Source organism: Rhipicephalus microplus, chromosome 7 (genome assembly GCF_043290135.1).
Source record: "Rhipicephalus microplus isolate Deutch F79 chromosome 7, USDA_Rmic, whole genome shotgun sequence".
Taxonomy (NCBI): Eukaryota; Metazoa; Arthropoda; class Arachnida; order Ixodida; family Ixodidae; genus Rhipicephalus; species Rhipicephalus microplus.
The window spans coordinates 65,458,809-65,483,414 of record NC_134706.1 but is presented as its reverse complement, the minus strand read 5'-3'; the positions used below and the strand labels follow the sequence as shown (position 1 = coordinate 65,483,414).

Sequence of the window (24,606 nt, the reverse complement as noted above, 5' to 3'; positions counted from 1 at the left end):
AATGTCAACTTTTGACCTGCCTGTACTGGCTGCGCAACTGCGCAATATCTCAGTTTCCCTTGTGTATGTTCTAACGTTATCACATCGGAAAAAACAAGTATTGAAAAGTTCCTATATAGGCATGAGTCTTGGTCAATTCCCTATATTGATGCGAACCGCATAGTAAATCATAACATCGTCATCACGATCTATAGCTCTGCAAGTCTACTCCACTTGTACAGTGAATACCCTGGTAAATGTCTCTCTGGTTAGGGTAGAAGGGGACAGGAGTGTGTCTGTGCTGTAAATATAAAGCAGTACCGTCCGCATTTATTTGGTGGCGTTTATATATAACCACGGCGCCCCACCGGTCGTTTACAAGGGCCTGCGGGAGTTGGAAACTGATTGTGGGAGGGTATACGGTCGCATGCATAGGCGGCGGTATGGCGGTATGTGTAAAACATTTTGTTGTTAATAATTTTTGTTTCAAGTCCGACTTCACTTTCTTTCAAGTATTTATTGACCCCGCTTTTTGACCACATTTGCAAATTGCCAATAAGAAGAGCATTACATTGCAGCACTTTCATGATTTTTAATTTCAATGTAGTTTACGGTCACGGGCGACGCGCAAATATCAATTACATCACGCCGCTGACACCAATCCGCCAGCCCCATTCCAAGCGGGACACCTTTCGAGAAGAGTTATATCGACACGAGTTCCCAGCCTAAAGTCTGCCGCGCTTCGACGAAACCCGTGCGTCCTTTATCGAAGCGCGCCGACGGAGAACAGCTGGGGCCGTGTCTACCTACAGAGCGTGATAAACAGTCCCGCGTCACTCCGCCAACAGACGCGCACAGGGAGCTAGGTTGAGTCAACATATACTAAATCATCGTGATTGCCCCGAATGCTTCGCGTGTGTTTTGACACGACTCGCACTCGAATGCAATGAGCAAATGCGTTTGATAAATGAATTGCCAAGCTTACGCGCGCGCTTGTGCCCACAACTCCGTGACACGATATATTTGGTAAACAACACGAAGGGTTTCACAGGGAGAGGTAGCGTGTAAGGTGGCACGCAAATGGGCATGCGATATTTACGGGAGGTAATCTGAATTCACCACATTGATGGAAATTGTCATCAACCATCAATTTTAAAAGAATGGGTTTGAAAGAAGTGTTTCACTATTCCGAGTCCTTTGTACTCAACTATGGTAGTATAGCAGTGAGCCGTACCTTAAACAAAACAAAAAGAAAAGATGCAGCAATGATTGCAGGAAGTCCTCTATAAGTGACATGTTCTGGGTGCTCCATCACACGCAAAAAAAAAAAATCCGATGGGCTTTTAGAGATGTATAGCCAACAAAGGTGCGCCGTTTACACGCGTAATTGTATGGACCGTTTTCCAACAAATGGTGGTCTCTTAATGACGGTCTTGTCGGTGATGAGCCGTTTCTGGTAGCGCAATTCGATTTTATCAATAGCGTGATTTGGCATTCCATGGTGCAACAATTCAACGTTATCTGGATAGCAACAAACGAGCATCGTTGTTGCCTATAAAAACAAACGTGTCACGCTTCTCAGAACGTGCATGAGATGTGCGACTGCCGGTACCGAGAAAAAAAATGTTACGATAGAGAATTGGGTAATGATAAAGACGGAAAGGACAGGAAGAAAGGTATCGCGTGAAGCACGCACACGCCAAGCTTGGCAGGGCATTTCACCGATAGCGCAAGGGTGCCCGAAATGTTTTCAAGAAGTACGTCAGCTGTATAAAAAAAGAGCGCCATTCACAAAAGCAAATGTATGTGTGCAGGCATTTACTGTTTACAGCATTTCATTCAGTTACGCAGTATTGATGATGTTGATGACTAACCAATTTTTATGGCGTGTACCCCCTAAGGGCATCCACAAACTTATCACCGATGGTCTTCCTTTCTTGCTTTCTCCCTAACGCAGTTCCACACGGGAGAGTACGAGGTGAACGGCGCCTCGCTGACCTTGGACATCGTGGACACGAGCGGCAGCTACCCGTTTCCAGCCATGAGGCGGCTGGCCATCACCACGGCCGACGCGTTCGTGCTCGTCTACGCAATAGACGACCCGGAGTCGTTCGAGGAGGCCCGGCGCATTCACGACCAGATCGTGGAGCTCCGCTCGGCCAAGGCGCCTGTAGTCGTGGTGGGCAACAAGTGCGACCTGCCGGCCGCCACGCGCCGCGTTCGACGTGAAGTCGCCGAGACCATCATCTCCATCGACTGGGAGCACGGGTTCGTCGAGTCCTCGGCCAAGGAGAACGTCAACGTGCTGGGAATCTTCAGGGAACTCCTGGTGCAGGCCAAGATCCCGTACGACCTGAACCCGGCCGTGGTGAACAAGAGGCGTCGCTCGCTACCTGTATACCCGACCAGTCCGACCATGAAGGACAAGACGCTGCTTAAGAGGAACAGCTGTGCAGTGTCATAGCTGCATGGAAGTCCTCGCTAGTGGTTTTTTTTCTTAAAATGAACTCGTCATTCCGACTCGAGTACAGTGCCAGTGACTGTGAAAGTGTCGTCCTCAGTGTTGAGATACTTGACAACTCATCGCAAAAAATTAAGGAGCCCGCTTCCCTTCCTTGCTTGATCGGGATGAACACTTTTCGGCTGTAAGCAAATACCTACGGACTACTTCACGCCTACAGGTGACAACGAACCACATGTCAAGAGTACACCCGAGTGAAACCTTGAGCAGCATGGCCGCCAGTCGGAGCTAAACTGGTGCGATTTTCAGCTCAAAATTTGTCCCGTAAGTTGGACGTGCAATAACCATCCAATTTCGTCGTTTAAGAACGGTGTGGTGATGTGAACATTCCGCTGATAAAACCATCGCTGTCGGTGCGAGACTTGAGACTACGGAAATCGCCTCCAGCAGTGGTTCAACCCGGCGTGGCAGAACCGGGCACAAGCTCCCCACTTCCAACCACCCTCAATGAATCTGCCATTAGGCACAGAGCTCGATAGGACATGGCCTCAGCTGCAGGCCTGGTGCTCTCTTCAGATCAAGGTTGTCCCCTCACGGAAGTGAATTGCGCGCGACGCTGCAGCTACAGCCTCAACTTGCGATGAAACCTGGTCTTCTCACAGTGACCACTGATGCATGATCACTGAGGCTGGTGCCACGCCACTGTTTCTGGACAGCTTGAGGTCATGCATGACCCAAGGCTATCATTGATATCGAGGCTAAACCGAAACTATAGAGTGGACCATCCTACCAGTAGTTCAAAGCTTTGCAGTCCACAATGTCAGACATAACGTAGAACGTGGTGCTGATCACGGTGATTCGGTGGCCTAATCGCACGAAAAACGAATCGAACTTTGTTCGGAAAAACATCACTTTGACTTCGACTCCACGTCGCCAAGATTCTTGGGATCGCCCACGTTGAAAACAAGAAAAAGTCGCCGCTAGCAAAGAGCAAGCACCCTGTTATCAGCATGAGGCAACAGACAGATCTACGACTCTGGCAGTACCCTGAGCCACAAGGTCGACCAATTACTGCTCTACTAAACAACCACTACAGCCGAGACCCGTTTCTTCACGTGAAAAAAACGTTATAGTATCCCAGAACAGCAGTAACAATGCGCATGCGCTCAGGACTACGTGCTGTGCAGATGTGACTCGTGTGAGAACAGTTTGACGCGTGACCACTCTCGTCGAGCTCCTGCTTTTTAACGATAACGTTTACAACTCACCGCAATGAAGTTCCACTTATCGGACATTGCGCATTCGGCCGAAATATTCGGATGTTCTGCATACGAGTCGTTTCACGCAGAAGTGAAAGAAATCACACAGTCCTTTCTCCACTCGTCTAAAACAATTCCAAAACGAAGGCTGTCTTCTCTTTCTTCTCGCCATTGATCATTCACTCGCCCCTTCGGAAGCGTTCAGCACCTCACGTATTCTTGCACTGTCACCAGAATCGGAGAGGTTGCAAGCTTTCTGTACCTCACGAGGTTTGGCACTGCCTATGATCAGCGTATACCTCCCAACAAGCGATGCTGTCATGTGATGACGTTATGATGACGTCACGTAATTGCATGACACCACATTTTGACGTCGTCGCACTCCTCTCTCAAATGTTGACGCTGTGTGACATTTCGATGACGTGATGATGTGGCATTTTTGCTCGAACAAGGTGACGTTGGTTCTTGGAAACGACGTTTGTCTATTGTGACAAACCTCCTGCCAAACACCACCCAAGTATGGCGTATGGTGTCACCGACATAGCCCCTTAAAGCTTTAACACTCAAAAAACACGCATGATTGTTTCAGAATTCAATTAGAACATTTTTAATGGTCATACAGCACCTGCCTGTGTCACTGACACCCGTATCGACGGTGAAACACACGACTTAGCGTGGAACAGGGAACGAGACGCTAATACAGCGTTACAGCTTGAGTGCAAAGCAAGTGTAAGGTTGAGAGCACCACCCTTTTCAACTTACAGACGACGTACCAAAATAGCGTTGCGAGGGCAATTGGTTCTGGTGCACAAATAGGAGTACGTAGCTTAGTGTAGGAATTCGTTACGAGTATTTGCCTAAAAGAGACAACCAAATGCTGGTATTCATGAAGGGTACGTGTCATTCACGCATGGCGAAAATCGCTGAAGATTGCCAAACCACACCTACTTTTTTTTTCTTTTCAATAGCAAGCGTGTTTGTATTGTCCTCAAGACATTTAGAACCTTTCTTACCTCGTAAGGCAAATAGAGCCGCCTTTCCTGTCCTTAAGAAAGCTATTCTTGTGCTTTTCCTCCGTAGAATATACTGTACCTCTAAACATTTTCCTACCAGATATAATGGCGTGTTCTTTCCATGTACTTGAAATTAGGCATCGAGCGAATTCTCAGCCTCATGTAACCGTCACATTTGCGCTGAATGTCTATAGCCACCCCCACCCCCCACCCCCTAATCAATGAACTACCATAACCTTTACGAACGAAAGCACCACGTTTTTATACCACATATTTCACTACCTTCGTTTCGTTTCTGCGTTGTCATGCCTTACATTGCCGCATCTAAATTGCTTGTCGTGTGTATACCGAGCGCCGAGTGAAATCATTTATTACTGTGAACACCTACACCAAGATTGCAGGCGCCACGCCACGCGCCCGCAATCCCGGAGGCCAAGATTCAACAAGCATTCATCTAATCAATTTCTAGATAAAGGCAAGCCAGCTCACGGGCTTTGAAAATAGTTGTACTCACGAATCGAAATGAGTAAACTAAGATCGGAGTGCAGCGCCTCTGCTATCATCATCCAATCACGCTTGTCGAGGATGGAAAAGAATGCTGTGACAGAGTAATCAGTCATGCTGAGCGATCGGGAGAGCTATACGCTCCACAGTTTTATAATGATATATTAGAGGGAAATTTGCCACTAGTGGAAGCTACGATGCGTGGCGCTTCAGCCAGCGTGGGAATGATCGCAAGTAGAAAGCTTTGTCTATGCGCCGTTCTTTAGGCTTCGTCTGATATGGAGCCGCCTTGGGTCAAGACAGAGTTCAGCAGTTACACTACTCCGCCTTAACCTTTTTAGGCTCACTAATTCAAATTGGTTGCACAAGTTCACAATGATCCGTAATTTAAACGGAAGCAAACAGCAAAACACAATAAATTGAGCCATAAATACGTTTGAAGCAGCTAGAATGAAGGTTACCGTGTGCTATTTATCATTTTCATGCTGAGCGAACGATCGCAACGCCAGAGTTCCCTCCAATATCGTATCCTACACTCTATGCGTTACACAACAGATATCCATCCGATTTAACTAACTCACTGCCGACGGCTCACTAGTCACAATTATTCTTTCGCGGTGAACCCACATTGCAGCATCACTTGATGACGCCTTTCTTGCGAAAATTTCTCGAGGTGTCAAGAAAAACAATGACAACGCTTTTCACAAGGTGCCTACACGAAGTGTTTCTTCATTCCATTTCAATTAGCATTTTCCCGTCGTCTTTGCTCTCAAGTCGCACTCAAACCACGCCCTAATTATAAAGCGGTAGATGACGTTACGACAAATATTTATTTGTCTTTTCGCTACTAAATTGTAAGCTCTCATTACCTACCCTGCTTCTTGGAAAAATAAAGAGTAACAATCTGCTATATATTCTCTTTTGCATGTTCGAAAAAAAAGAAATCGCATCTCTTGGCATGTGAAATGTTATTGATTGAATTTTGCGTATTGTCACAAAGCTCGCTAGAATAAAATTTAGCGGGATGCAAGCTGATGACGTTACAACCGTTACTTCAGTCCAACAACACCTTATAGGGTGCCTTATTCGGTGACTCAAACATGCCCATGCCGACTTACCTTTCCGCGTGATCTACCTACTGAAATCAGTTTCTGTTAGTTAATTCAAGGTCTGATGCAAATGCAACTCTAGAAAAATAAAACATGAATATATTATATATATATATATATATATATATATATATATATATATATATATATATATATATATATATATATATATATATATATATATATATATATATATATATATATATATAGGTTCTTAGCATGGTGCCATGTTACATTTTTGTAACATTCAACCGAATTCAGTTTAATGGAACTGGACAGTGGTTGAGCTGTAGGTGCGACTGAAGAGCAAGTGTGAAATCAAATAGAATTTGCATGCATTGTTCAGAAGTGTTACGTTATTTCATGTAGTGGTGATTGAGTCTATCGTGATGTCTGCAAATTCGTATACAAAACCACGTAATGTGATCTATGTGCTTGTGAAGGCGAAATAATCGCCTCCTTATCGAGCTTTCAATGTGATTTTTTTTTATTTCTTGAACTTTGTTGCGTTCGTCATGGAACTGTTTGATGTTCATGTCTACAATGGATGTGCCTGTTTATGTGTTATTTCTTTTGAAGAAGCAATCGCTATCCTAAATCTCTTCAGCAGGCCACGACACTAGGGACGGCGCTAGGATTTTTTTAGTGTGAGTGGGGTGGGGGTGGGGGCACACTCTCGCAAGCTAGTTATTTGATAGAGAGGCGCATCCAACAATGAGTTGCGTTGGTCTGACGCTATGCTCGTTGAAGGAAGGTTGGTAGAAGGTGTGCAGGCGAAAGATTTTTCAAAGGGGTGGCCATGCCCACCTAACTTTATGCCGTCCCTTGTTGCACTGGCATTCTGCACGCGAGTTATTTCACCACACGGTTACTTCAGCAATGCTGAAAAAAGTAAGCAAGAGCCTGCTTTTGTTATGAGCCGGTATGCATGCTAATGCATTTGACCACAAGCATCAGAACTAGCGGAAAGCTGCATTATTTGTGGACTGTATGTTTTTATTAGACGAATTTATGGGTCCGTCGTGGTGTTTTCGTTATCAAAGGCAAAGTTTGCCAAAACAAATTTTCGAACTACTAAGATGATGGATAGCCGAATGATTCCCTGATTCAGCGGCAACCTACCCAGTCAAATTACGATATTATACAGCCAACTGCGATGGGCAGCTAAATAATATCAGAAAAAGCGTGACGTAAAAATTTCGAAGTGTGGTCCTACCGAATAGCGTTTACACGTCGGCTGACATCATTTTATAAATCCAGTTAACAAAGGCCAAATAGGAATGCTAAAAGTGGGTGTTTCTTTTGTTTTCCATGGCGCTTGCGTCTATAGACAGGGTGTTCTATGAGGAGCCAAGTTTAACATAAACCTAGTGAACCGGAAAAGCGGCGTTGGCTCGAATGTAGTACAAATTTACCAAAAAGTAGAAATTTGCATAAAAAGAAGCAACGGTTCACGATAACAGTTACTTAGGATGTAAGGCTTTAAATTACGGGAATATTATCAGTCAGTTTACTTTATTATTAAGCAAGTTGACTCTCAAAGCTAATTTTCTAGAGGACCACGAAGATCACTGCGGCATCTGACAGCATATCGCGACGATGCCCTCGACTCTACAAGGCCTCCGTGATTAGCTAGGGCGGCACGACAGGCACATAGGAAAAACTTGTGAGTGGTCAACGATTCGCGGATGCATAAATCATTCGAATACGTTTATTGAAAAAGCAGGCTCCTTCCTTCTTCATTAAATAGGTTGTGACGTTGCAGTGAAGCACACTTGTGGAGAAATGTTCGACCGTAACGTAGTAGGCTATGTCGTACTCGATGGGTAGATATCGTCGCTCTCAATGTGTATGACGCCTCAGTTAAACTCTTATTTCTGCTTACTTTGACTACGAGTCGCGTCGATGCAAATGAATACTGTTTTTATGTTGTAAAAAAACGTAGGCTAGACCTGTTTCAGTGTGAGCACTACGTCTGTGATTATGTGTGACTTCAAACGTGATTATTTTGACGTGATTTGACGAGCTTGCATCGACGTTTCTTTTGGCTGTCGTGAAGTCACAGTGTTGGTTTTGTGCTCTTGTGTCGTTCTCAATGGACTCTGGTGGTTTATATTGTGCATCGCTTCAGTGACAATAATCCCCGACCGCGACTACATTTGAGAAAGATGAAACAAACGTTGCTTCCACCGTGTAAATAAAGGCTGTTCGAACTCAATCACACGTGTGCGTCTCTTTTTAGCAGTCGCGTATGCTGACAACCGAAACAGGAAGTACAGAAGTACTCAGGACGAAGATCCACGCAAGCCTACCTGCGAAATACGAAGGTTGTGATCAAGGAGCATCTTTGTTTACATCCTCCTTGGTTGTGACCAGCTACACTTCAACAACAAAAAAAGTTTGTTTGGCTCTATTCGCGTAGCCCTGACAAGCCACGTATATCGTTCTTTTTAAAGAGGCACCATAACTCTCTTTTGGATCGCATGACCCTTAGGAGAGAGTATTGTACCGCCAAAGGGAGTTTTATTTATTTAGTTTGTACTGCAGTCCGTACACCAAGCAGGAGGGGCACAAAAAGGGAGCACAGCGAAAACAATGTTAACAAGTTATAGATCAAGTTAGAATAAACATTGCAATTGAAAAAAAAAACAAGCTCATACTGACTAGAACGTAAACACAGATTTCAAGAAATAGTGCGCACCTTTAGAAACACTCTCAAGCACCCAAGTGGCAGCAACATCACTGAAATCATGTGACAAAATCTAGCATGACGCTATAAATAATGTTTTGTAGACGTGCCTCTTTAACGAGAGTCATATAGAGGGCAAGAAAAAAAACATTGTGCAAGAATACTTTAGGTAAGCGAACGCCGGAACTACCCGGTGCCCGATAATGTTCTGCTTCGCAATGAGCCCGAGAGATGGCGCCAAAAGCTTTGCCCCGGCTCCCCTCCTCCCTCTTAGTGTTGCAAAGCACCGTACGTGGGAAAGTAGCGGCACTCATTTATCGTCACCACAACGGTCTCGTCGCACTGTAAACCTCCTTCCTTATCACCCCCCTTTTTCACGGCGTCACTTTGTGCGTGTGGCGTGGTTGTTATCGCGCGATCACCCTGTTTTCTCAGATTAAAAAACCGTCGTCCACGTGCCGGGTGTGCTTTGCGGAATTCGCTAGCAGCTCGCCACAGTCCTTAGTGTGGCAAGCCATCTATCGGCCTGCCGCAAACGAGAACATAATCTGTCCCTACGCGCCAAGCGCTCGCTAAGTGGCACCTCAAGTACTCTTGCCTCAAGTACTCTTGCATCACTCACCTCAAGTACTCTTGCTTCATGACCAGAACTAATAAAAACGAGTCAGGGTACTCTTTAAGAGTCAACAAAAAGTCACATGGCTCTTATAAAGAGAAGGAGCCCATAAGTTTAAAGTTTTTTTTTTTTCATTCATGGCAATGGTCACGTTCTGTCAGGCTGGACGCCTGCATGTACTAAGCAGGGTATTATTTGTCAGCTGCAGTGTCGTAATGAGATCATGTGCTACGTGACGCCAACAAGCAACAGAAAAGTTCCGCACTCACGGTAATCTGATTACACTCCCACTTTTAAATGCACATATGTACCCCATAAACTCGGCAGAGGGATGACCGCCATTATAGCTAAGTGGTAGAACATCGGACGCGTTATTCAAAGGTGGCAGGCGTGGTCCATGCCATCAATATGTTATCTTTTCGTCCGAGTTTCAGTTCTTCGTATTTTCATTGAAAGTACCACATTTAACCTCCCCCATAGCTTTCATGGTGTTATTGTTTGTTACTTCATTCTACACGCATTTCGGTTCACCATGCGTGCTTGCGCAAGCAACCTACATAATAAACAAAACTAAAAACAGCATGGGCACGCATGGCCCAGAAAGCATCCCGAAGCATATACAGGGTGCCCCAGCTATCTTTAGCCAGAGTTTAAAAGTATTCCCACACACGCAATTGCGACACGACCAAATTCATGTTGCCGAGCATTGCCTGGAAGTAGAATATTGTTTTGTTTTTTTTTAAATATGCCTTAAATAGATATGTTCATTAACTAACTCTTGAAAGAACGAAGATGAATAAAAATATTTCACTGAGAAAGTTGTAGATTGGTTTGCAAAACGACCAATTAGACAGATTTGACCGATATATCTGTTAATAAATAGTGTTTTCTGCTGACTACGAATGCCCTGAAATACAAAAAAAAATACCATGTGACAACCCCGCTTGCGCTGCAGTGCGCACGAAGATTCTAGTGCTCCCTAACCTTTCGCGTCCAAACGAGCATTTGCCCGATTGGGCTGTCTCGACAGGGCCGCCATGATGGTGGTGGCTTTGCGACGACCACGTTTTGCTACCGGCCACAAGAGCAATAACCGCTGTGACTGCTTATCACTGTCATGAACCGGTGTGAGGGAAAACGTATCGTTCGTACGCGGAACGTTAGAGAGCGCCAGAATCATGGGGCGCGTAGGTAAACCGGTGGGTTTGTTTGTTTGTTAACAATAATGATTAGCAGATATAATGTCCGAGACTGTCTAATTGGACGTTTTGCAATGCGATATACAAATTCAATGAAACATTTTATTCATCTTTGTTCCTTGCTTTTGAAAGGTAGGGTATTAAACTTAACTAATACACATAATTTTAGAACGCGAAAAATTATCTGACTAGCTCCAGTCAACGGTCAGCAACAAGCATTTGGTCGTGTCGTAATTGCGTGTCTAATCATATTTTTAAACTCTGGCTAAACATAGATAGGGCACCCAGTATATTAGAGGCGAAGCTCCTTATAGCCCCCGCCACGGTGGTCTAGTGGCTAAGGTACTCGGCTGCTGACCCGCAGGTCGCGGGATCGAATACAGGCTGCGGCGGCTGCATTTCCAATGGAGGCGGAAATGTTGTAGGCCCGCATGCTCAGATTTGGGTGCACCTTAACGAACCCCAGGTGGTCGAAATTTCCGGAGCCCTCCACTATGGCGTCTCTCATGATCATATGGTGGTTTTGGGATCTTAAACCCCACATGCCAATCTTTCAAGCTCTTTATAGCAACACCTGGCCAGTTGTCCTTCCGTCCTGCGTAGCCAGCATATCCACGGAGTGAATGATGATGAGCGGGGCGATGCGTCCGTCCATCCGATGCGTGCTCTATTGTGATAGGAGCAACGGAAAGACAGAAGCATGGACGGACGGGCAGACGGACACACGGACACACGCACGCATGCATGGACGGACCAACGCGCAAACGCTTCGCTTCACTCATCATAATTCACTTCGTCGATACGCTGTAATTTTTTGACTGAACGGCGACCAAGCCGAAGTTCTGTTCTCTTTGGGGACTTTTTATGCTTTACGATTACGTATAAATTCAACAGCCGCAGTTATATTGTAGATATTCATTATACACATTTATTAATTTAAAGGCGCGCGACATAAAAGACTGTAATCACAAAGCTTAAATTGATGTGACCGCCATAACCTCTTGCAATCACCACCGTTTCTCGGCCACTCGCCAAAGACAACTCTCTTCATTTCTCCTGCTTACGCGAACTGCAATAAAGCCTCTCCGGCCCCTCTGCTCTGTTCCTTCGTCGTTTTTGTGTAGGGGCGCAGCTTGCCCAAATATAGCTGATGATAGAGGCCAGGTTTCTCGTATTCCCTGGGCTGCTTGGCGATAAAATTGAGTGCAAGTGCTCGGTAATGGTAGAACAATGATCCTTGATTTTCGTTCAGGTGTCACCAGAAGAACGACAACGTTCAAGATGCGGTGACAGCCATCTCCGTTGTGCTTCACCACAGGTCGTAGGAAGAAAGGTGTATGAGGTAACAGGAACGCGGGACAGGAATGAATACAGGTGCGTTGCGTTAGTCGTTTGGTTGGTCAACTTCCGCTATGACGCCATGTCACTCACAGGCACGCGCTCACAGCGTTTGCGGACATCACATTGATTCCTCTCCCATAAGGGGCGGCGGGGCATCTAGAAACGGTGTGGCACCTTGCGACGCTGGGTAGGAACTCGCTCACTGGATTGCTTGCCGACCGGTTGTGCCCTTGCGATCTCCGACGTCAGCGTATCTCTGGCCGACTGGGCTGGCCCTGCGTCATCTCCTGACGCCGATCTCCGATGACAGCGTAGCTCTGACCTACTGGACTTGCCCTACGCCATTTCCTGACGCCGACAAGAGATCTCGCAAGTGGTGCCCCGTCCTCAGACTCCTGTGACCATGTTTCCATCTTTCCAATCTCTCCTATCCTTCAATATGTCCTCGCTTGCTGTCCCAGCGCATTTTTCTATCTACCTTTACTTCTATCCTTTTAATACCTCCTCCCCCCCATCCCTCGTGAGGTACTGTTGAGGTGTCGTACCCTGATGCAGACAGTTACGGGGCTCACTTTTCTCTTGTTTTCCCTCTTAGAAGCACTTCAGATCTGGGAACTGGATTTGCCGGGGGTCTCGCATTGGCAGTACCTGGTTCATGATCTTCCGAGACTCCGATGTTCGCTGGTCCTGTCTCGCGCTATGCCATGTGCGCGGAAATGGGGCTGAAAACCGGAAGACTCTCCTGAGGCCCGCCGTTTACGTTTGTTGGTGCAGACGCCTCTTTTACTTCGGCGCCATCCTCGTCCGAGTATATTGGTGCGTGTCCCTCTTAGAGGTGACTTAACTTGTCTCCATGGCGCTCACACAGTTCTTTGTCTCTTGACCATGCTTACGCGGGCGACCCTTGTAGTCTGTACCACTGCGGTTCTACAGCTGGCATCTGTACCATAGTTCTTACATGCTAAGGCTTCTACAGCCGAATGTCTGCTACGAGGTACTCCTGGAGCAGTATAGGGTCGTTGCACAACAGTGGCTTTTTATTTTATTTATACAAGTATTTGCAGCGCCACCGGGGCATTATTGCAGGCCGGGGGTAACACGAGAAAAAATAATCACGTAAAAAATATATGTTTACACAACGACAAAAAGAAAAAAATAGCTAATAACAAAGCTGTGTATGCAACAATAAAAAAGCGCGACACACTGAGTGATTTATTTTTGTGCGAGGTTAAACGTCACTGTAGTGGAGGGCTCCGGAAATTTTGACCACCTAGGGTTCATTAACGTGCACCCATACCTGAGTACATGAGCCTACAGCCTTTTCGCCTGCAGTGAAAATGCAGCTACCGCAGCCGGCATTCGATCCCGTGACCTGCGGGTCAGCAGTCGAGTATCTTAGCCACTAGACCACTGTAGTGAGGCGTGATCCGGCATTGTTCAACAGTGAACGGATCTCGAAACCAAGAAGCCTGGTAACTCTGTTCCGGAGTGGGGGGCGCCGACAACGCACTAGCAAGAGGACCGGGTGCCTTTCGAGGATCCCACGCACGCTTTCCCTCAACTCTTGTTTTACAGTTCGTACAGTGCTCTCAACCAGCTTAATGTATTGGTGGTAGTATGGCGCAGCTCGAAGGTGTACGATGTGCCATTATCTTCCATAAATTGGTGAAACCTTCCACTTGCAAACTGGAGACCGTTGTCCGAAATAATGTTCGTGGCAACCCAAATCTGCTGGAGATACCTCGCCAGGCTTAGACAGTGTTGTTCGCGCTGGTTATTTCTATTATTACAACCTTGATCCGTTTACAATGCGCAGCCACTACGATAATCAGCATTCGCCCTTCTACTGGTCCAGCAAAATCAACGTGAATTCAAGACCAACCCTCGGTCGAAATTTCCGGAGCCCTCCACTACGGCGTCTCTCATAAACATATGGTGGTTTTGCGGCGTTAAACCCCACAAATCAATCAATCAAGACCATCACTCAGATGCCTCGGACTCGGAATCGGCTGCCGCGCACGTGGCATGCCGCTGTTTCCCCGGCGCACTGCGCGCGCGTGAACAATACTATCATTTTTTTTTTTGTCAAGTCCGGGAAACCAGAAAAGTGCTCAAGCCAGATTTTGCATCACTGTCATAGATGTATGTATTTCATGCAGGAGAGGTAGCATTAATTTCCGAGCTGTGGCACGTATTACGGCAAGATAACACCAATAAACAATACCGTGTCTGCACGTCAGTGCCGATCTCTTCTGAAACGAAACCTATGAACCTCCTTGAGTTGACGACGATTTCCTCGGCCTGCCTTTACGAATATAACGCATAGAAGGCCTGAGCATACAATCACGCGCTGGCGATTCACCCAAATCGTGCAACGAAACCAGGCTGGTGTCTAGATGGCCCGTGAACAGCTCGCACTCTCGTTCGTTTTCGTGATTGACTGCACTGTGTTGTCGTCGTGTGGCATTTGCAAGAGAAAACGGCCCAAACCGTCTGTCACAATTAAGTTCTTTGCCTGTTCGTAGTGCAGAGAATACTTGTAGCCACAGAGTAAAATAGCCCAGCGCTTTACTCTTCCTGCTGCCAAAGACTATATTGGCTTATTAGGACTAAAAGGGTGCAGTATTAGTTTATTATCCGTGAATCAATGCAGTTTTTTGTTGACATAATTTGGTCGCGAAATATCACACTCAGCAAAGAAACACACAACGACAAGCACAAGCGCTTCCCATTTCGTGTTCCTTCGCTCTACCTTTGTGATATTTCGCGCCCAAAGTATGTAATTAAGCAATTACCAACTAGGCCAACAATCAGTCTTGGTAAATTTGTTTCCCAGCAAGTACTCGCAGAACTTTGTCACGCCGATTACTACCGCTAAGGCTTCGCGCTCAATCTGGTCACGATTTTGCTATGCTGAGGAGAGGCTGTGAAATTGAAACCCGGTTGGTTGGTCTAAGCCGTCAACTTTTTTTTTGTGTGTGTGTATGGTACAATTATGCTCCTATACCCCACGAAAATGCGTCAGTTTCCAAGGCGAGTGGCTAGGCTGGATAATAGTGGTTGAAAACCAGCCACTTCTTTATGAACCATTTCACTGCTTCCAATATGTTTTCTTGCTTTGCTTCTTGTTGCCAAGGTGTGTTCCTTCTTAAAAATTCATGTAATGACATAAGTAATGTAGCCAAGTTGCCCAAAAATGCATTTTAATACGGAACCACGCCTTAATAAGAAACCACGCCTGTGTTACACAAGTAGGTCGAGACATTCGCAGGAGAGCCACGATGGTTTAAGTCCTGGACTCGGGCCATTTGCGCTAATGCGACCACCAAGCAACTCAACCTCTGGCTGACGAAATCTGCATTTGAGCGGGTGAAGCCTAACACCGGCATATCTCGACCGCTGAAACACCGCTCGCACCTTGTCGCGATTTCCTCTTTTCTGCGAAAACCACACCATCCTACTTGTCTACCAGGTAGACCCTGCAGTATTTTTTTTATGCGCTTCCGGCAAACCACCGTTGTGGATGCAATGCAAAACGGTAGCCGATCGAAGGAATTCAGTTCTTTTTACGTATTTACCAGCCACACCTTTTTCGCGTCATCAATTGGTATACTAGTTGTATGCATCTTTAAAGTCTATTTCACTCAACACTTCACCTCCGCTATTCTGTGCAAATATATTCCTAATCTTTGGCAGGGATTATTGCTCAGTGTGGCGTGCCATGTTTACTTTCGGTTTTAAATCGCCCCCAAGCGGATGGAGCCCTCTTTCTTGACAACCGGAATGAGCGGCGCCGCCTATTTGAAGCTATTGCGACCTGTGTCATTATGTTCGTGTCAACCAATCTTGAGATTTCTTGGTTTATCTTCATTTACAGACTCTCGTGAAGCATATGGCACTGAACGGGCCTTACAAAGTCGCGATAACGTTCCCTCACGCAACTGTAATTGAAGATGATGACCCTTAATTAATCCTATAGCCCTGGGGAAAATATATCGACATACTTCTTTCCCAGCATAGCAGCAATGGTAATTTTTTTCGACAGTTGGTGGCTTACCGTCATTGAGTTCCACGTTCAGCAATGGCCCTCCGGTCGGCTGCAATGCTAGACTTTTATCCCGCTCACACAGCATTGAGTGTGAGCAGCCAAGCCCGACCAGCGTTGCGTTGACAGTTGTCCCAGTGTAGGTGACCGTAACTTGTAGTTGTCCTTTTACTTGTAGTCTACTCAACTGTGGCGATGACTTTTGAGCACGCACCAACGTCGAAGGTAATGGGTACAAGTTCGCCATGCCACTATTGACGCTGGTGATCCCGGGTTCACATGCATCTTCACGGGCACCCCTTTCAACTGTAACGCTCCCCATTACGGCCCCGCAAATCCTGTCGACTCACGAAGGTGTAAGAGGAACTGTCCGTAGTCCTCCTTATCTGAGCGTCGTTCCTCACAGTGAGCTATACGTTTTCTTGGCATGACTTCGATTTACTCACTGAAGCCACGTGTATCTTCTTCCGGTAACTACAACACGCAGCGCGATGTAACCTGCGCTCCGTGGTCTTCTGCGAGTCGCTTCCGCAGCAAAGGCAGCCGGTCTGGTTCTCGTTGCTTGACTGTGTCGTCCGCCTTTGCTGTGGCCTTCTGTAGAACTGTGATATGGCTTTGTCGCTACTCACATACCGCCGTCGATGATTGGTCTGTTCTATATGGTACGTCCCGTCTGCTGTACGTTGCGTGCCGCCATCTCAGCCGCTCATGCCGCATCTTCTGTTTCCGGCAGCGTGAACGTGTACCTGGCTAGCAGATTACGGCGAACTCCAGCATCCCGCAGACCACAGACAAGCCTGTCACGCAGCATTATATCAAGCGTCCCGCCAAAGTTGCACCTTTTTGGCAGCTTTTGTTACTGGACAATAAATTCGCTCGTCCACTCGTCAGCTTGCTGAATTCTGTTGAAAGAAGCAATAAGACTCCTTAATCTTTTTGCCTTTTAACGCATTCATATGTCCAATCTCTGCTCCCCCCAATACCTCATTTATTTATTTTTTTTTTGCAGTGTCAATGCATGCATGCGTTTCTCGGCGAGAGCCATCGGTCCGCCTTAGATCAGGCAGTGGTTGTGATGCGACGCTACATGATAGGAAGCGCTGCTTGCTTTACACGTGCATGCGAGAGCTTTCTACCAGAGAGCGATAAACGTGTTTGCCACTTGCTTATCGTATACGTCTGTCAGGTTTGTCATTTCGTGCTCCTTCTTTGTGGCTCGAAGCAATGCCGCCGCCACATCAGAGCGATCTCAAAGTGAGCGCATGTAGTATAGCGTTGCAATGACGCTTCGCCGTTGGGGAGCTTTAGAATAGCGCACCGCGAGCCCTTGCGGTGCGGTCGCTGCCACTGCGCAGCGTAGTATAGCGAGTCGGCGTTTACGTTCGCACCACACGCAAGAAATCCGAAATCGCGTGCGGCGATCGTGGCCCGCATGTGGTCCACAAGCGCTGGTTTCGAGGCTACGGTGTCGCTGGGATCGTGCGTTGCGGTTCGCAGCAAGGCAAACGCTATTCTAAAACTCTCATGGCGCCCGCAACGCTTGCAAACGGTATTCTAAAACTCTCTATTAATTGCGCGCATAGCGATACGAACAGCGGGACGCCATTTCAAGACTCCGTATATATTGCAGAGCTAGCGTTACCGCCAACATTGTGAACACGAGGAATGCAAGTCGCCGCCGCGAGGTTTTGAACACAACTGAACAAAAAAAAATAACTTGGTATGATTTCCTTCGTGAGGCACATGATTAGTTCTGCCTTTCGCCTTGAAAAAAACGGAATACTAAACACTTGCATTTGTTGAACATGAGCGAAAGTGCGCTGTTTACAACAAGTGGTACACTATCATTGCATACTTAGCTCCTCGCAAAGGGTACACGTTAAAAATTTTAAGGTTGTCGAAATTCCCGGAGCACTCCACTACGGCGTCTCTCATAATCATATAGTGGTTTTGGAACGCTAAACCCTGCATATCTATAAAAAAATAGTTCACCAATAAATGAGCTAAACTAACATAGCACTAAACATGATACCATCCGCGCTGTTCAGATCGAGAAAAGCATAGTGTTATTCCTAACCTTACGGCTAGTTGACAGGAGCAGGCGCCTTCAATTTCGACGTGTTTGCGAGCGTCAGGTGCGGCACGGGCTCGAAGCGATAAGCGAAGCTTGGGAGTTTATTGTTACGTGCCCGGCGAAACGGCTAATTAAGTCGGCTAATCCTACCACGGTGCCCAAGAGGCTAACCCAGACCCAGAAGCGCGCAGTCATACACAGCCTCCGAAGCTCGATAATGTCCAGAGTTTATTCGGCAGGCTTATTACTATCTGGACGAAATTTGAAGATTCTGGAGAGAAACAAAAAAGTCATTGTTGTTAGAAAAAAGAAGCCTCATCTCATCAACGTTCATTTCGCTTGAGTTTTCCTTTCCATGTTCTTTTATTTGATCCTCCGAAACTTTGCCGCTTTGGTGCACAAACACGGCGGAGACGTGAGTGACGGGGAAAATAATTACATGGTGCTGTTTTACCCGCTGCATAATTAAACGCTCTGCAACCCCGACATACTTATTAGTGCTCGCGAATTGAGTTAAATATATATAAAAAAAGCGCGGCGCAGGCTGCACTACTGGCGCCAGGCTAAAGCCAAAACGGAGCTTATCGACTCCTATATAGCATCTACTGGTGTTTCGAGGCTACGCCAAGCTTTTGAATTGTCTATTTTATGCGCATATTCTCTATGCGCGATCTCAAGAAAGTCGCAGCCAGGCACGGCGTACCGATGGTGTTTTCCGCGCCAGAAAAAATCGGAAGACTGTGCCAACGTGTGTGCGATAGGAAGAAACGCGGCTGCCAGAAGAAACATGAGAGGGCCTTTGTTAAGTGTTCCATGGGGGTTGTGTGCTCCATACCCTTGTCCTGTGGAAAAAATTGGCCAAACCGAACGGTGTATTAATGACCGATTAAGGGAACACGCCCCACAACTAACAAAAAGAGATGACAAGTATGCGCACCTGGTTGCGCATGTCATCTCGTGTGGTTGTGACGCACGATTTTCTGAGACGAAGATTCTAGGCAGAAGCGCAAGTAAAACTGCGCGTGAAGTGCTAGAGGCCTTTTTCATTGAAAAAAATAAAGATCGCTGTTTAAGCACCCCTTCAATTTCGTTGTTACCAAGCGAACTTCAGTTTGCTTGGTAACAACGCTATGAAATTGATTCAGGCTATGAAATTGATTAACTGTACGTTTGATAATGTATGCTGTTGGACTTCTATGGTGTGTGTGCGCACAATGTGTGCTGTATATATTCGAGCCTTCGAGCTATGAATAAATCAGTTGGAAGTGGGCGCTGTGTGTGTTTGATGCATGAGTGTGTGCGTGTGTGAGTGATCGTGTCAAGTTTTCGCGCTCGAATCAACTTTTCGAAATGCTCTACCAACTAGTCCAACAACAAGTTCTTTTAGATTGACACTTAGCCCCGCCGCGGTGGTCTAGTGGCTAAGGTACTCGGATGCTGACCCGCAGGTCACGGCATCGAATACCGACTACGGCGGCTGCATTTCCGATGGAGGCGAAAATGTTGTAGGCCCGTGTACTCAGATTTGGGTGCACATTAAAGAACCCCAGGTGGTCGAAACTTCCGGAGCCTTCCACTACGGCGTCTCTCATAATCAGCAGTGGTTTTGGGACGGTAAACACCACATATCAATTAGATTGACACTTAGTATCTACCCAGGAACGACGAGAACACACAAGGGCAAATATAACGTGCGAGCGTTAAGAGATACCCGACCTCGGTAGCGTCGACCCGACGAATGCAAGGAATAAATTTCAGGCTCCCAGCTGGAATCGAACCCAAGTATTTTACGTGGCAATGAAGTATTTTACCACAGAGCTACGCTAGGTCTCTGAATTGCTTTTCGAATAGACGCTAATCTTTGTGAAACGTCAATAGTGGTTGCAGTGCTGCCTACCCAATTTTATAAACATTACATATTTACTATCGTGAGCAATATGACTCGAACACGAGAGCGCGTTGCATGGCTTCAAAACCGAGATAACGCGATACGTGGATGGCACTCTCGAAACAGTAGGGGGAGAGGAGGGCGCTCTTCCGCTGACGGTTGGCACTCCCGCATGATTGTTGCTGCAAAATGGCAGCTGATCGCGTGCCATCGGCCGCTAGCAATGGTAGCACAAAAAATGCACCAAAAAACTAAAGTGAAAGATGCACGTCAAAATGTTCAGCGAACACCACCTAGATGCAACAAAAGCATGGACGGTGCATCACGGCAGGCTATATGTCACAGCCCGTATCGTAGCTGCATAGCATGATTGGTTGTGGCTGTAAGCGTTGATGTCACGTCACGTCACCGCCAGCAGCGAAAGACGTGCTATAAGCTGCATTTCGCAGCAGCAATATCAAGGCGGGAGTGTCAACAGCAAGGGGAAGTGCACCGCCCTTTCCACTTCGTTTCTGAAAGCGGCCGCTACGAATCAGTGGATGCAGGGTTCGAGGCTATACGCCACGCGCTCGTGTGTTTGAGCTCACATTGCTCACGATAGTGCTCCTTTGATAAAGCCACCACGTCGGGTTAACGTCAACTGTGGTTAGTTGCCATGCGCTGAAGTCGATTTATGTACCAGTGTCCTCCAGGGCCAGCATCCTCGCGAGAATCAGCGCTTCACATCAGCTTCTGGTGTGGCTAATACGCGTGTTCGAATTGGCATCGTTGCGCAAGTGCAAACAAGTGTTCATATAAACATCTGCAATTCTTCAACATATGTCCGTGCGTCCAACATTCGTACACATATTTAGCGTCATTTCGTCGCGTGTCGCTCAATAAAGAAAAATTGCGATGCGACACGGTCACTTTCCCTCCGCACGCTTCGCATAACGTCGATTCCCAGGTATGTGGGATCTGCCAAATTTTCTATCTATCTATCTATCTATCTATCTATCTATCTATCTATCTATCTATCTATCTATCTATCTATCTATCTATCTATCTATCTATCTATCTGTGTCAATTTTGTGCTTTTCTGCCCATTTTGTTATTCGAATGTGTACACAAAATGGTATAGCATAACATGACTCTATATGAAGAATACAAATGGCAGGTCACACCATGAAAATCATGACATGCATGTGATGAAGAGCATGATTTACATGCCACTCTATCGGTGATATTGCAGCCACTTCGATTGCTTTATGTATTCTACAACTGGCAAGGCATTGCAAGAGCGTGTGACGAACGTAAGAGATTGCAATGCGTGAATCGTTACCCAAATGTCATGTACAACATGATTTACTTGACGTGGTATTGTAGTTTGCGCGGCCGCCTAATTAAATGTGTGCATGCCATACTTTCTATGACGCAACATATAAGTTCGGCAAGCGGTAATGGCAGGTGGTTACACGAAAATTACAATTTGCAGGTCATGTATGGGCATGACTTGCCAATCGCCACGCTCATGCAGCTTTCACGGCTGGCTTTGCTAGCTTGATATGCCCCTTAATTGATATTGCATTGCATCATAATTGTATATCAGCGCTGCGGTTCGTCTCTTCTTCTCTTTTTTTGTCCGCGTAGTCGTGCGCTGTGTTAAAATATGTTCAAATGACATTGAATGACACGACTGTATGACGAACATAAATAACAGGTGTTAACATGAAACCATGACATAAATACCATGCACAGCGCCATTTACATTCCGCGCCCATGGTGTGCTCGCGGCCAGTTTGCCCTCTGGATGTACAACAAAAACGGCTTTGCGTGGCGCGATTGCAATGGCGAACGTGAATTACAGGTCGTAACACGAAAATCGTGGCATCGTTTTATGTACAACACAATTTGCACGCCGCGCTTTCTGCGAGTTCACGGTCGTTTTGCTAGCCCGGTATATACCAAGATCGGTGTTGTGCGTGAGGGGGGGGGAGTCTAGTGAAAGAGAATGACGACGATGAAATTGTGTTGCATTGCGTTCACCCGAGCTGCTCTTGTGCATTTCAACGCATCGACTGAGAAGAAGATGATGGCTGCCACGTTCAAATTGCGCCAGGTGAACGCGTCAGCAACCTTGCAAAGTTTTGAAAGTTTTGCATAATAAGAGAAAGTTCAAGAAACTTTAAGATATCGTCACGTAGTTTTATTCTGCTGGCTGCATTTCTGACGAGCGTTCCTTTTTGATATATTGAATACGTTTGCTTCAGCTTCATACGGTGCTTTTCAAAAGTTCTGTAAAGCTGAGAAGGAGCGAGCGCCAACAGTAAAAGCAAGAGTTTCTCATTTTGAAATGCTCCATAACGATTTGATTTTCCTATGTTGTCATTGTTTTAACCTGAACCAACTCAGCCAACCTGTTTGAATGGGATAGTAACAAGATTCCACCGCGCGAAAAACGCCTGTCATGCAAGAACGTATTGAAGTAATAGCGAAAAAATAAAACTGAACCGAAAGCTGGCTTTGAAACGGAAACTGCGCTGCTAAAACGAAGAGACGTCAAATCTGGGATGTGAGCTTAGTTCTAGTGAAGGAGTTGAAGCTTGGGAGAAAATATGCCTCTTCGTATATTTATATGTGTCTGCGGGTTGGTTGAAAGAGCAAGATTGAACGTTTGCGAAATCGAAAAACGCTTCCACACTGATGTCCCATTTCTAATGGGCAGCCAGAGGAAGATGCCCAAAAAAGAGAGCAAAAAAAAAAAGTTGTGGCAATCCTGCTTGTTGCGCAATGAATATTTTGGTTGGTTTGACACGAACCATCTGTACAGTAAATAACACAACACATCGCGAACGAAGTGACACATCGGCTCGAATCGCACACGATAAAATGTCATTGTTTGCGGAGAGTTGCCAAACAGCAAACTGGCTCACGCAGTGATGCTTTTGCAACGGGAAAAAGTGTCGGATACACTGAGTCCTCAGAGATTTACAGCAACGAAAGTTTGCGAAGTTCTTTTTCGATCTTGGAGTGACCTAACCGTTGCAGGGTCGCTGGCCTCGTCAAAGTAACGATACCACGCAACTTGAAGACGGATGACCTCATCGTAGCTATATACTTCTGTATGAGTGTCTTTTGTTTTTGGTCCTATGTGCGGTATGTGACAGCGCACCAGATTATTTGAATACGTTAGATTCCTAGGGCTGCGCCAATCGGAACACCATGCGCCCATTCAGGAGAAAGCGTTAGGAGAAGGCGCATCACAGAGTCTACAAGCCATGCACTGACGCAATGAAACGCTTATGTGTGGTCATGCGTTTACGTAACTTCTTGCAGATCGGGGTCTCAAACTCTCCTCAGCCAGCGAGCCACACTAACGCGATTCACTCCCGCAAGGGCCTGGACAGGGAAGGATGTGAAAGAGAAGAAAGGGGGGGGGGGGGGGGGTGTTGTACAAATTTCAAGCTATCATTACCGTTTTAAAAAATAACAAACGTTGCCGTATCTTATATACGTGTTATTTCTGAATATTTGCTGCCAGGATTCCAACACGTTGATAGCGGTCGCAAAAATGACAAATGAGGACGCGGGTTAAAAAGTGTAGTTTTTTCCCAAACTGCCGCACTTCTAAGTTACATTTTTTTTAAGGTTATGCTTCAACACGATGCGGCCATACCCTTAGGTGCTTCACGAAAAAAAAAATATTCTTCATACCAATCATTCCTAAGTAGCACAAGTGCATACTTATAAGAAGAATGAAACATTGTGGGGAAGAAGACAGCGACTTCTGGGCTGAGGGCTTCAGACCACTGTTATATTCAGTTTGCACTGACATGACTGAAACAACTATAATGCGAGAGAGGGAGAAAAGAGAGAGAAAGTCACAGTTTCACCACAAGGCCGAAGCAATAAATGTGGTAGAAACGCATCGGACTATCGAAGTAACGTTAGATTTAGGAACCATGCGAAATGTAGGAACCCTTACGCAGTCTTCATTAGCTCAGTTCTTGCACTCCACGCATTATATCTAGACAGACCCCGGCCCTCTGTTGCTCTGAACAGCTTAGAGATCAAACACCATCAGCCTTTCTTTGTGTTAAATTTTCTTTTTCGACCGTTTTCACTTCATCGGATTGTTTATTAAAGATTGACATATAGATATTTTCTGGCATCTCTTTTTCATCTCTTCTGCCGTTTCTATGCAGGCTTGTACGGGCACTTTGCGGCTTTTACTTTCGTCTGCCGGGCTTTGTGAGACGATGAATTTCAAATTTTCTAGCACTTGTTATTTTTTAAAATTTTGGTATGAAAAAGAAATGGCAGATTGCACGTACAGTGCGCATGGATGGTATGTGAAGCACGAATGAAAAGGTTGCTATGTCATCTTAAAATCAGCACAACGTCAACGAGGCGGGCGCAAATTAGGCCGTACAAGACTTCTATGTCTGTA

The 24,606-nt window shown here is 46.1% G+C and overlaps 1 protein-coding gene across 2 annotated transcripts in view; it reads left to right on the top strand.

The window, feature by feature from the left end:
- The window catches only part of LOC119179535 (GTP-binding protein Rhes), a 149,583-nt gene extending 143,457 nt beyond the window's left edge, over positions 1-6,126 (top strand). For both annotated transcript variants that reach the window (XM_075869231.1, XM_037430635.2), the window contains exon 3: positions 1,937-6,126. In XM_075869231.1, the coding sequence (XP_075725346.1) occupies positions 1,937-2,443 (507 nt within the window). In that variant the 3' untranslated portion in view covers positions 2,444-6,126. The remainder of the gene's footprint in view (positions 1-1,936) is intronic.
- The last annotated feature ends 18,480 nt before the right edge of the window (positions 6,127-24,606 follow it).